Below are 14,092 nucleotides of genomic sequence, written 5' to 3'. Positions count from 1 at the left end.
ATGAATAAAATCAGATTTTTCACAAAACAAGTGGAAATTAACTCTCTTGCTTTGGTCATACTCTTTGTGCGATGATGTCACCAGCATCCTCCAGCCACAGTCGCAAAGGGGGCTCACCACTGATGTGCCTCAAAAGGATCATCAATGCTTATTTACACTTTTAAATTTTATAGACGCATCAGAAATCTGCTTTTACCCTCAAACTTTAACATGACATTATTCATCTCCAACAAGGACTGCGATTCTTAAAGTTCCTATAGATTTCTATATTTTATGTGATGAGCAGCACATCTTTAATGATGTTTATCTAGACAGTTTTTGTTCTAAGGAAGAAAAAAATGACTTGTATTGATTGGCTAGAAAAGCTGGAAAGGATGTGCAACAGGTTCGGATGATTAAGGACAGAGATGGAAATGTACTAAAGAGTGTGCTGAGGAGCACTTAGAGGAGCTGCTGAATGAAGAAAAGGACAGAGAGGACGGAGCCTGAGCTGTCTCAACTTCAGACCTGAGACAGCTCAGGTTGAGCGTTTTGAAGACAAAGAGAGGCAAGGCTGAGTTATTACAGGCTTTTATTTTCCATCCATCCATCCATTTTCTTCCGCTTATCCGGGGTCGGGTCGCATATGTCACATATTACAGCAAATGATCAGCTCAATCACAAACAAACAAAAAAAGTATAACAATGTAATTCACCATCTAGTTAAACAAATTATTACAAGTTCCTTTATTGTTCTTGTTATGATCTGATATATTGTAACTACAGCACAGAGTTGCAGAACAGTGACCTGTTGTTTTACTACTAGTAACTTAAGCTAACCTGAGTATTTAAAAGCCTCCTCTTGATACCAGGCCCGGTTCTAGCCCACTGTAGTTGGGTGGGCAGACTGAAAATGTAGGTGGGCAAGTATAAACGTGCAGTGGCTTGCAAAAGTCAAAGTGTGGAAAATAAAAACTATTGTAGGCGTAGCTTGATGGGAGGACCTTTCGCTGCCCGCAGGCTGTATGGGAGGTTTTGATTGGGTGGGCAAGAATCAGATTTGGGTGGGCTGAGCCCACCCTTGTCCTATGCTACCGCCGGCCCCGCTTGATACACTGACATAAAGTACCGACTGTCTATAAAACATTTTGAAAAGTTTTTTTCATCCCAACAACCTTTTTAAATCATTCTCCTTCTTCCCTTTTCTGTTTTCTTTTTTGCCTCTCCATCTTTAACTACCTGTCGTCAGATGATAGTACGACTCAAATGAAAACAGTCGCGATCGAGCGCCTTTTGCGTGTGTATGTGTGTGTATGTGTGTGTGTGTGTGTGTGGGGAGGGGGGGGGTGAAGGAGCACAGGGGGGCCTAATCAGCGCCGTGCCTCTGTTATTGATCAGATCATACGCACAGCTGTTAAATACAGAAAATGCAACTACAGAAATAATTTCCCCGCATCGCTTTGCCCCTCCCCCTTTTGTGCGGCCCCCCTATGCATTGCATATTGTGCATACCCACTTTTTGCGCCACTGGCTGAGATGGCTTGAACATGTGCAGAGAATGGACAGTGGATATATGAGACAAAGGATGTTGAATATGGAGCTGCCAGGCAGGAGGAAAAGAGGAAGACCACAGAGAAAGTTCATGAATGTAGCAAAGGAGGACAGAGAAGGATGCTAGGGAAAGGGTGAGATAGAGCTAATGATCCAGTGTGGTGACCCTTAAAAAAAATAAATAAATAAAAAATCAGCTAATAAAAGAAATAAAAGATCCAGACAGTTTTTGTTCTGCATGATAAATCAGATTTGTGAGGCTAGAGTGATCGCATTTGTTTGTTCCTCTTCAGAAACACATTTTAGTTTTACACTAAAGTTTCGAGCTGTAGCACAAGCACACATCCTTATTTCAAGAACAGGAGACAGGGCTACAAATCAAGAATATCTTTATTTTAAAAAACCAATGAAACAATGAACACGTCCACTTTTCATCCCACATCTGATAGACAAACGTAATCATGAAAAAGCAGTACTACAAAACATGTCAAATTAAGAAAAAGAACCAAAAATAAAGAATACAATATAACAAGTACTATCTGATATGTACAAGCATCATAGTTTATTATAGTTATTGTTATAGGCAAAAGGCAAAAAAGCTGAAGACTGCTGCTGAAGAAACAATGGCATGTGCAAATTACTCTTCACCACCACAAGCTCCAGGCGCTCTGTTCTGAGCAGAACCTCGTCAGGGAGAAATCTGCTGCTTTCACGGGTTAATCCCCTTCTCATGAAGACAGGTGGCAGCAAGAAAAAGAAAGAAAAAGTATGGGGAGAGAGGGATGGCGTGTTGTCAGAAAGGTGAGCTTGTGGAAGCTTGGTGATGAAGACTCTCTCATCATCATCAGAGGGACGGCAGAGAGGAAAAGACACTGCTGACCACTGACAGCTTATAAATGGACCGAACAGCTCCTACTCTCTAACCACGACGAGACAAGGACAGAGGAACCATCGTTACAGCGTCACAAACACATCGACACAGGTACAGAGGTACAGGTAAAAAAAAAAAATAAATACACAGCAACAAGTTCAGGACTTACACAGAACAACCAGCATGTTCAGAGAGACGGCAGGAGAACAGGGTAAATGAGGAGCGAGGGTCAAATGTTTTTAGGTCATCAGGAATGAGACTGTTGACAAATGACAACTCCACAACAAGGATCACTTTGCTGTTAATGTTTGTTTGGTTTTTTTTTTTAGTTATCAGCACCCTGAAAACCCTCATATTTATTTGGATATTTCACCATTTCTTCACATTTTAGTTTTGGCAGTGATTTTTAATGCCTCCCGTTCACGTTCAGTGACCTCCCTCCCTCCCTCCGAGCGCGTGAGGGAGGTCACTGAGAATTTGTTGTAATAATTTGACTAACAATACTACGAGGCAAAGAGCATTTTTGACTCAGTAGGGGTCTCAGCAGATTCTGGAGCACAGCTACAATTTAAGTTAAAAAGTTGAAGGTTTCATTCCAAATATTATAGAAATTTCTCAAATTTAAAAATGCTGTACCCTTTTATACTAAAGTTAGAAAAACCTACTAGTTCATCACTATGAGTTTATACATTTAACAAAAAGCTTACAATACATGAAGTAATACAAGTTTTGGGTTGCCATGTAGCGGGGAACGAACCACTGGCTCACCTGCTGCGTCTCAGCTTTTATGGACAAAAGGCCACAGCTGCTAATCTTTGAATTCTGCTGTTTTCAGTCCCACTGCCACAAAAATCCAGCAAACGTCTGTGAAAGAATGGGCCGTTTTAAAGCAGGATGCCACCACTGACCTTTCTTCCCTCCTAGATATTCCACAGTCAGATGTAAGCAGTATTATTACAGAGTGGGAGCGTTTAGGAACCACAGCAACTCAGCCACAAAGTGTCAAACCACGTAAAGTTTCAGAGCGGGGTCGCCGAGTGCTGAGGCGTACAGCACAGCACAGAAACTGGGAGCTTCATGGCTGCAGTTTCCATGACTGAGCAGCTCCTATAGGTGTATTGTGTAGGTGGGGCTAAGGACTTTTGTCCATATAGTCCATTTTATATTGGAATTAGTTAACAGTTCCTAATGGTACAAAAGTTCAACTTTGGGCCAACTTTACTGGGAATGACTGAGGAAAAAAAAAAAAAACTGTGGATTGAGAATTTTTTTTTTTGAAGTTTCTTAAAGGGGGAGCATCCCAGGATAAGTTTGCTATGTTAAACTGGTGGCAAAAGGAATCAGTTTTAGTTGAGTTTGTTCTCAGTTTCCTATTTAAAGATCAGACCAATGTACAGCAACATTATCAGCTTTGGTCTCCAGCAGATCTTGAGGGGAATATCCAGCGCTTTAGCTTTTAGTTGTGGGACACATTTAAATGACCCACTGCTTATATAAAAATCTTAATAAGTGCAGCTTTAAAAATGAGATGTAGCCTCAAAGATGTGTCACAGAAGCATGAACTCTGGCAACCCAAAAGTTGTTTCTTTCACGCATCATAGCAGAGCAATCCTGAACCTTAGACTCATTTGAATGAAGTAAGTAAAATAGAAACTCTCAGTATGTGTGGATTATTTTACAGTAGTACTAAAAATGTATCTACCTTTCATAACAACAAACACAGCGCTTTACTTTTAAGCCAGTATGTTCTGAGGGTAATTAATACTGGAATGAAACCTCATATTTTTAGTTTGGATTGAGCAACCTCTAAAGTACAGTACAGCACATCATTCAGGCATCTTAAAGCCCAGGAGGCTCCCGCTCTGTCTGTCTGTCTGTCAGGCCCTTCAGTGGTTGTCAGCAAGAGGCAAAAACCTGCAGGTTTATAGAGGAGCTTCATTTCTAAAAGTCTCCGATCCCTACTTTTATCTTATTGAAAAAAAAAAAAAAAAAATCAGTCATTCACAAAGATGCAAGACAGCACATGTAAACTAAATTCAATACATTCAAATCTTTGAAATCACTCTAAAAATCAATCCGCAGAGCTGAGCGTTCACTCAGCGGTGACAGACGAAACCCAAACTTCGTGTAACAGAAGAGGAAAAATGAGCTGTCGACATCACAACTGTAACACTTTAAACACTGACACAGGAGGGGGAAACGTTCAGGTCTAAATTCAACCAACCAAAACACAAAAAGCCTTTAAATCAAGAAGTTGGCATTAACACTAAAAAAAGAAAAGAAAAAAAAAATAGCATTACTAATACTTCACTGGAGATGGAGATTGTTACAATGTAGGTGACACAAAGCCGAGTCATTAAAAACGACTGTTAAACACTTCTAACCCACACAAGCTCTTAGGTTTGCACCACATTTTAATTTCAGTGATCTCCTTTGTCATTAAAAGTCCAATTTATTTGTAATCTTGTTCATTTTTACTATTTACTAGAGGAAAAATCTGCATTCGCTTTGTGCCAGTCTACAACGTGAACACGATGACCACTGCAGCATCTGCAGCCCTAATCGATGGGTCAGTGACATCAACACGCACACGCGCACACCAATTGCATGCCCTCTACCACACTGTATTAAAAAAAAAAAAAAAAAAAAAAAAAAAAAAAAGCTATTTCTCTTCTTAAGTGATTTTTTTTTCTTTAAAGTTTCTGACCACATTACATTTATTTCACCACGCACACACACACAGGCACACACACGTTACCAGTTACTGTACACTCACTAATCACCTCACGACATCCTAGAGAAAGCGTGTAGCGGAGAGACCTGCGCCAAAACAAAACACGTCTCCCCCCCTTTTTTTTAAATTTTTTTTCTTAAGAACAGGGTCCGTGAGGAGTTTAAGGAAAATGGGAACACTCAGATTTTACATTTGGACCCGGTCTGCTGTTTCCACTGCAAACAAAGCTGCCAGTCTGCCAATGAAGTGAGGACATTTTTGGGAACAACTGGCAACAACGTTGTGCTTCACTGCGAGTAATTAACTCCCGTTTTTACAGCATGAATACTAAAAAGGAAAGAAACAAAAAAACAAAAACAAAAGCGTTTCCCGTTACGTTTCCGTGAGTGCTGCAGAGTTTCAGACTGTTTAAACATGCATTTTGTTGCTTTCTGTTGCATATGTATTTGGGTCTGCTGTCAAAGAGCGTTAAACTGTATTTTTTTTAACCAGCTGCAAACACCCAAATGATCCACGTGTATTTATACGGTAAGTGCATAGCAAATAATGATTAAAAAAAATGCACACTACGGTAGCCCCTGCCCTGAAATCTTCACAGTAACATACACTATGCATCACGAAACAGCTTTGCAGGGGGAGGGTCGGATATTTCTCACTACTGCACGTTTTTTTTTTTTTTAAAAAAAAGGACACTTGCCATTTACAGGGATTTTTTTCTCCTTTTTTTCTTTTTGAAAGGAAATATTTGCCATTAGACATCCAAATCACTTACAGAGGAAATATATATATAATATGGAAGCCCTTGAAATGAAAAGATAAATGTACAGAACTTTATGAAGGGCTTTTTTTTTCTGTTGATACAGAGAAAACCCATTAAACACCAGCCTTGTTATCTGAATGCATGTCCTTGCTGACTCATGCAAACACTGAAGCCCTGTTGTATTAATTTGAGTTACTGTTTCTGGCACACGAGTGGTTGTATCTGTTAGTTTAGAGCATGCACGTGTGGATCGGGGTCTTCTGCGGTGAGTGGAACTTTTGAGGGGTCGGACTTTTAGGGCTTGAAACTGGTGAGTCGTTGCATGCTGCTGCATTCCATAGAACGGAAACATAAATGGCAGTTAGCTAATAAACTTGTGCTGTAGTCCCCTTGTAAACACACACACACACACACACACAAACATACTGTACATTCATGTGTACATGCACACTCACAGAACACACCAACACACACAGAAAGGGGCATTAATAAAGTGACTAGTAACAGCACTGTACCCCCAACACTACCCCCACCCTCCTCCTCCTCTCCCTAAAGACAAATAAGACAACTGAAGCCAAAATGACACTGAAGAAAGGAGTGCAGCTGCTTTATGTCTTCCCTCAGCTCTGCAGGTGGCTGAGACGAGGGGTCTGTGTGCAGAGACAGGATGGAGGGGAGCTGAAGGTCAAATCGTGGGGGGGGGGGGGGTCCAGGGAATCGAGGCGCGCTCGGCCCTAAGAAGGAGGCTTGGTGTAGCCGAAAAGTCCAACAGGTAGGTATTTGACGTGAGTGGGCCACTGGGCGGCCAGCTGGAAGAACTTAACGTCGTTCCACTCGACACCGTCTATGGACACTGGTGGGGGAAACACAGTGACAGAAACAATGAGGCAAAACTACAAGATGAACTGGAAACAAACAAACAAACTGATCCCAGTCAGCCAGGTTACCTTTCAGGATGGTCTGCTGCTGCTTGGCTGAGCAGATGAGTCGGCTGATGCCTTCAATGACCTGGCTCTTGGAGTCTACGTCCTTCTCTTTGGGCTTCTTTCCCAAGAAGATGGTGGGAACTGAAGGGAGAGGTGAACACCAATGTCAACAGGACTGAGTGATTAAGGGAGGGATGGAAGTCGACTGTGTGGCAATGCACTGAATTTAGATTTAGACAGGTCAATTATGTTTAAATATAATACTGTTAAAATGATTAAATCTTTATTTCTGTGATGTCTAGTGTTTCTGCCCCTTTCCTCCACAAGAGTTGCTGAGTTGTCAGTTACAGAGGAAGGGTGTGACAGTGTGTCGGTTGCAAATTCAGCAGGACTCATGCCACTACGCCGTATGAAGGACCATAGCTATAAAGAGCAAATTCAACCCTAAGATGATCCTACGAGCATCATCCAAACTTTGTGCAGTAGGATGACGGCACATTTGGTGGTTTCATCAGGCTCAGCAGTTACTGTGTGGCAGCCTTGGTCGACCTAGGCCCGTAAATTTGACTATTATTCCATCAGCATCACAGCGACCAAAGAAGCCATTATTTAGCAGAAGTTATTACAGTGCTTAAACTTATTAGACTGCCTGTCATAAAAAACAACAAAACACAAATGCTTTAGAAATTTGTCAAAAACTTGTTTAAAACTAAAAATTATATTGTTATTTATTAGGCAAATAGAAATCTGATTTCATGTTTTTATACCCAAATTTGAGCCAGCACACTGCACTTCTGAGAAGTCTGAAAATCACTCAAGCAGAACACTCAACCACTAAAATGAATGTTTCTGCTCAGGAAATAACTATAATTTGGCATCTTTAAATCAAAAATAATAATAATGTGCTTTAATATTTGCTTCTGCTTTTTTTTTTGTGAAACAGTAAATTGGAAAATTCATGGATAACAACAATTTAAGCATTAAAAATCTCATTTAGATTAAAGAGCATGCTCATGCTGGTGGATTAACCATTACAGAAGGATAAGAAATTATTTTTGTAAATACCAGTGCTATTAAAATTAGATAGCTTATTTAATATGCAAAATACTTTTAATAATGACAGCACTGGTAGCATACCAGCCCTCAAAACATGTAAGCAATCTCTCCCTTGTCGCTAAGAACATCCCGTGAACCGGGAAATGACCTGATTCATATGTTATTGGGCTAAAAATTAGCCCCTGCAACTCATTTTGCCAGCTCGAGTCATAATTTAGGACATTAAATTATAATAATCCTTACTCTGGGTGGTGATCTAATAAATTTGTTAAAAACTGTACTTAGTTCTGTCTTCTTTTATTATAGATATAAGCATGTATCCATGCATTATGAATCCATTTAAATAACCTTGCCATTGAAGGATCACTAATGAATCTTTGACACGTAGACTTTGCATTAAAAATGTCTTTTTAAAAATATTCTGGCCTTAAAAATCTTAACCCAGTCTGCGTTAACTATGCTGCCAGATTTAAAGCAGGTCTCACCTTTTTTGTTCTTCTCCTTGGTGACCACAGTCATGGCCATGGTGCTGACCTGGGCCTGTGGATCGCTGCTGCCCCCACCTGGTAGCCTGCTGACCTGCAGTGAGCGGAAGGCGCTCTTCAGTGTGTTCTTGCAGCCCGTGTCACGTCGCTCTCCCTCCCGCCGCTTCTCCGCCAGAGAGGCCAGCCAATAATCCACCTGCAGGCCGATGGCATCCACCCCGTGAGACATGCTGGGGCTCCTGTGGGCAGAGAGCGCGCATGAGCAACATCTCAGAGGATAAACGAGGCCCTTTGTGACAACTGTGCAGCCTTATCATTGTCTCTATTCATGTTACCCATGTCAACATTGTAAAGAACCTATTTAGATCCCCATTTAACATTTTTAGCTGAGATTATCTGTGGTTTTTTTGATCTCAGCAGAATACACAGATTCAGGGAGGGTCTGCTCTGGTTTAATTATGACAGACACACATTTAACCTCTCTTTATCCAGCTTGCAGCACCCGACCTCCCAAACACATCTGTCAGTCGATTTAACTGCTTCAAAAACAGACGGACCTCCACTGAATTTTGTTTATCGTATAGATGTTCAACACGCTCCCCAAAAGCTTTCCGCAGAGGGCGAAAAGGAAACGATTAGATCAGTGAGCTCTGCGGAGAGGGACTGCAGCAGGCACAGCAAAACACATCTGATTCAGTCAGATAAAAATGCGGCTGAACTATCAAAGAGACCCTCGTTTGGATGAGGAACTCAGAGAAACATGAGTAACTCGCTGCCTGTTTGCTTATAGAACAAGCAGACAGATGATTAAAAGGCATTAATCTCTCTGCCACAGCTCAGCGCTGATAGCTTCATCAGCACGCGTGTAGACAGCTGATACACCAGGCATAAAATCAACCTGAATAGAAACATATCTTTAAATATCAACATCTGAGGAGTTCTGTTAAAGCACTTCAGCATCATTTACTTACTAAATCCTCACAAACACCTTTTGAAATAACTGCAGCCTGTTTGAGAAAGATAGCATATCAGAACTGTATGATCTGTTTACATCCTCTTCATCAAAATATAATATAAAATAAAATAAAATAAAATAATGAAAGAAAGATTTGGAGCCATCAGAGCAGAGAAGTGGAAGCTCATCCTCAGATTAACACACTATAACTGGTTCATACAAGCACACAATGCCAAGTTAAATGTTATAATAAACACTATCTGACATATTATGATGCCTGGTAGCCACTTGTTAGTTCTACAGGACAGCAGAAACTATATCAAAGATACACAGAGTAAATGTACAGTTACCACACGAGCAGCGTTTGAGGTTCTAGTTTAATATGCCCCACGTTCTCTGTAGACATTACACCAGCAACCACACGGTCCTCCATCCATTTCACCAGCTTAAATGTGAAATGAGTAAAACATGAATATTGAATATTTTTATAGTGTAATTTTAGAGCTTTAGAACTTATTAATGATCAGGTTTTTTTCTTCGTTTTTTATTTATGTTGCTGCAAAAGACGATGAGAAAGGAGAAAATCAGGACAAAGAAATAAAAAAGGGAATAAAAAGGAAAATGATAAATCAAGATACTGTAAAGGAAAGAAGTCTTACCCTTGAACAGTAAGGACGCTGCCCATGGAGGGCGAGGACGGAGGCGTGGCTGCCTCTTTGATCATCCCAGTGGGTGAGCCGTGGGAGGGGGGCGATGTGGAGGGGACAGCCAGGCTCACTGCTATGCCCTCCTCTGTATCTCCTGGATACGCAAATGGAAATAACAGTGTGAGACCCTGAATCAAATTCAGCCTCTTTTTATTTGTTTAAATCTGTGCTCAGTCCTTTTTCCATCACTCACCTGTTGGAGACTGACCTGACTCGATCAGACCAACCTTCACCACCTGGAAAACAGCAAGTGACATCAGCCAAAAAAAAATAATCTTAAAGATGAACAGCAGCAAGAGTCAAATTTCGCTTCTTCAGAGTACGAATCTCACCCCGATAAAAGGAATGAACTTCTGGTAGGAGTCTTCATCTCGCCTGTGAAAAGGAGAAAGGACAGAGGTCATTAATGAAGCCCTTAAAGATAAAACACCCGGCATGTGTTTGCGAGCATCGGCACTCACGTTCTGTGTTTGCAGGTGAGCATGGCCTCGGCGATGGGAAGCTGGTGTGTGATCGTAGCTCCGCTGATGTATTGGGAAATTCTTCCTGCCACATCCAACTGATCTGCAGGAGAAAGAAAATAAATAAAAATCACAGAAGTGAATAAATGCATCAAACCCAGAATTACTTTGCGAGGGGAGACGGCGTGTGTGGTACCTGTCTGAGGTGGCTCTGAGCGGCTGAACATGTCCCTCCATGCCACGTCCAGGAAGGAGGAGCTGTAGCGATTGTCGAGGGCGCCGAGGTGCTTAGCCACAGGATGAGAGCCTGACAAACAGAGAGAGAGGGAGAAGGTGAGAATGTGGAAGGGACAAATAAAAAATAAATTGAAGTCAGTTTAATGAGCTAATGTAATTCAACAATCAAGGCATGGTAACAAGCTACAGCATTTGCCAAAATCCAATCAGCATGCACACAAGCGGCTGTGTGTACCAGACATCGCTTCCTGCAAAGTAATAAAACCTTGCTGCAGTCTGACTCTGCAGGAGGAGAGGAGACAAAAGCAGACTCTCTCACCCAGCGGCACCACCAGGAAGCGCATGTGGTTCAGCCAGTCAGACGTCTTGTTGGCGAGCTGGGTGACGAAGAACTGCAGGATGGCTCCCAGGTAGCTCTGGCTGCCCACCGCCACCACCTTCACCGCTCTGGGCATGGACGAGTTACAGTTGCAGCTACACAGAAAAAGAGAGCGAGAGTGAGTGAGACAGAGAGATGTAATCAGCGCTGTGTAGGTGTGAAATAACATTAAGGACATTACACGTCAGCTTTCCGGTGCCTTCAAGTTTCTTGTTTTGCCTGATCTGTGTTATTTTATTCATATAGACTACAACGAAATAAAAACTGGGGTCACTTTATAGTATCCATTTGTTTTCATACAAAATTACTGGGCCAGATACACACTACTCCTACAGAAGCTGCTCGGCTATGGAAACCCATGCCACGAAGCTCCTGTTAATGCCAGAGCAGGTTTGAAACTCTGCAGGTTAGTGAGTCAGCAGAGCGTTGGGGACTTTTACACACTCGGCGACCCCCGCTCTGTAACTTTACATGGTCTGCCACTTCATGCCTGAGCTGCTGCGGTTCCTAAACACTTCTGCTTTACAATAACACCACTTCCAGCTGATGGTGGAGTATCTAGAAAGGAAGAAATTTCATCAGCTGACTTGTTACAGCACTGCTCAAATTCTTCCACACATGTTTGTAAAGGCAGGCTGTGTCAGGTTTTGATTATTGTCTCAAAATGCTTAGAGCATTCTTGCTTTAAGAAACAAAAGCTCATCTGTTTGGGAAAACACTCCCAAAACTCCCAGCACGAAGTAGTTCGGACCAGAATGGAAAGAGAAGCAGGAGCTAAAGATGAGATAAAGAACATCAGAGGTGTGAGAAACAGACACGTGTCAGGTCCTAAATTTGCAGTTTCAGGAAGCCAGACAGTGCAAGTAGTACGCATGGATGTATGAAAACTTTAGTTTTTAAGGAAATTTCCTGCTTGGGTCAGCCTTCCTTTCTTATGCTGCGTTCCACTTGAAGTGGGAAATCAGAATCAGAAACGCCCCCTCAAATCAGAATTCCTACTGGGAAGGTCGGAGAAGCCACACCAACCTCGACTTCACAATCCAACATGGCAGCAGTGAGCGTACACAGCAGTAGAACTGTAGAAGTTGTACTCTGTACTACCACTGCTGTGTATTTGTGACTTGCTAAATAAGCCACACACAGAGAACTGACGAGGCACTGTGTTGCACTCCAGGGTACTGCTATCGATGGCAAAATAAAACCTATTATTCCGGCTGCTGCGACTACTGCAGCGGGTCTGACTTCAGTCCCAGCTCCAACATCCGCATTACAACAACACTGACGAACTTCAGGAGGAACTTTGTTTTTGAGGCAAACTCACAGTCAAACTCACAGTGTTTGAGGCAATATAATCATTGTCTATATAGCCAGTCAGTATGATAATTACTGCTTTGATGACATTTCTTTCATGTTTAGGCAAATTTCATACCAATAATGCAAAATCAAACCAGAAAAATTCACAAATGTGTATGAGAGAGATAAGAAGAGGGACAAGAAGTGATGGGTGCAGATATGGGAGATATTATATAATATAATATTTTGTTTTAAATCAAGTAATGTGAGTCACAGGGGCAAAAAAAGTGGAGGAGGACAAATGCATGGGATGGAGGAGACAAATAGAGAAGGGTCAAAGAAAGAACAGAAGACAGAAAAATAAGGCTTAGAGCAGAGAAAAAGACTAAACAGATGAGTCATTCTGCAAACCAATGAGTTCTAGCTCGGAGTGTATGTGTGTGTGTGTGTGTGTGTGCTGGATTAGATCAGAAAAACTCACAATTTCTGGATGCGAGTGAGCACGGCAGACAGCACTGCCTGGATTTCAGCTGCCGAGCACGTGCAGACCACCGGATGTCTCTGTACCTGGAGCTGCTCTGCAACATACTGCAATACATGAAAGAGAAGGTGAGCAATGAAGAAAAAGCAAAACACAGAAAAAGAAAAGAACCACAGAATTCACCAAATGTTATTACGGAAAGCTGCAGGTCTCACCTGCCCCTGCCAGTCGGTGCCGTTGACCAAAATGAGGCTCTCTGGGAGCGCCGAGTCCGACAACAAAATCTGGTTAAGCTGATCGTACACCGCTTTCCTCAGAACCTGCACACACAAACACACACTACATAAATCTCCCGACAGCGACACATTTACTCTTCAGATGACTCATCGCCACATGCATAATTCATTTCTGAGCTCCAGGCCAGTCATACATTATCAGAATGCATGCGTTTCTTTACTTTAAGAAAAGCGTGTGGGTCGAAAGAGACGGAGAACAAAAGGCAGGAGGGTGTTTTTTCTTTTTCATATGTTAATTCCTGAGAGACATAACCACAATATGCAGGTTTATTTTTGTATGCCAGGTTGAAATGATGACGTTAAAATCCTGGAAAGTATTATTCCCAAACATGGCAAATCTAACTGACATTTATAATCATTCAGTCCCGTACCGGCGTGCTGTGTCCCAGCTCCGGGGATCTCTCAGAGTCTGAGCTGTTGGTGCGCTCACTGAGAGGTTTGGACAGCTGTCTCTCCTTCATTGGAGTGCTGATGCGCTTCTGCCTTGGTGTATGGCCTCCATCCAACCTGTGTGTGTGGGGGGAAAAAGCAAGGTCAGGATCAAGCACCCAAGGAGTTGCCTTACTTTTTCAGTATAAAAATTAATAAATAAATTAACAATGACCTTGACCCCAGTGACCCCATATACAATCCCAACCTTGGTTTGGTCATAAGCCATCTACCTATGAAGTTTGGTAAGTGTAGGCCGAGCAGGTCGAGTTAGTGAGGAGACACTTCAGTGGATGTCGGCCAGCCACGGGTGAGCACATAAAGCTGCAGTACCTGGAATGGCCACTTGAGGCTGGCTCCAAATGAGAGTCACTCTCCATAGACTCCCATGTTAAAATGCTCAACTTTGCAGCAAAACTAAACATGTTTACAGCCAGATGCAAAGAACAGTTTGGTGATGATAATGATCCATTTTATTTATCTTGGGCAGGT

At 42.0% G+C, this 14,092-nt stretch overlaps 1 protein-coding gene across 1 annotated transcript in view; it reads right to left on the bottom strand.

The window, feature by feature from the left end:
* Positions 1-5,050: 5,050 nt before the first annotated feature.
* The window catches only part of pacs1 (phosphofurin acidic cluster sorting protein 1), a 79,173-nt gene continuing 70,131 nt past the window's right edge, over positions 5,051-14,092 (bottom strand). Inside the window, 12 exon segments of the mRNA XM_030753415.1 lie at positions 5,051-6,748; positions 6,843-6,962; positions 8,363-8,601; positions 9,977-10,118; positions 10,218-10,260; positions 10,357-10,399; positions 10,486-10,588; positions 10,682-10,792; positions 11,042-11,196; positions 12,876-12,982; positions 13,091-13,195; positions 13,543-13,678. Of these exon segments, the coding sequence (XP_030609275.1) occupies positions 6,630-6,748; positions 6,843-6,962; positions 8,363-8,601; positions 9,977-10,118; positions 10,218-10,260; positions 10,357-10,399; positions 10,486-10,588; positions 10,682-10,792; positions 11,042-11,196; positions 12,876-12,982; positions 13,091-13,195; positions 13,543-13,678 (1,423 nt within the window). The 3' untranslated portion in view covers positions 5,051-6,629.

The sequence above is a fragment of the Archocentrus centrarchus genome, chromosome 18 (assembly GCF_007364275.1).
Source record: "Archocentrus centrarchus isolate MPI-CPG fArcCen1 chromosome 18, fArcCen1, whole genome shotgun sequence".
NCBI lineage: Eukaryota > Metazoa > Chordata > Actinopteri > Cichliformes > Cichlidae > Archocentrus > Archocentrus centrarchus.
The sequence above is the reverse complement of the archived record's forward strand: the minus strand, read 5'-3'. Positions and strand labels throughout refer to the sequence as shown.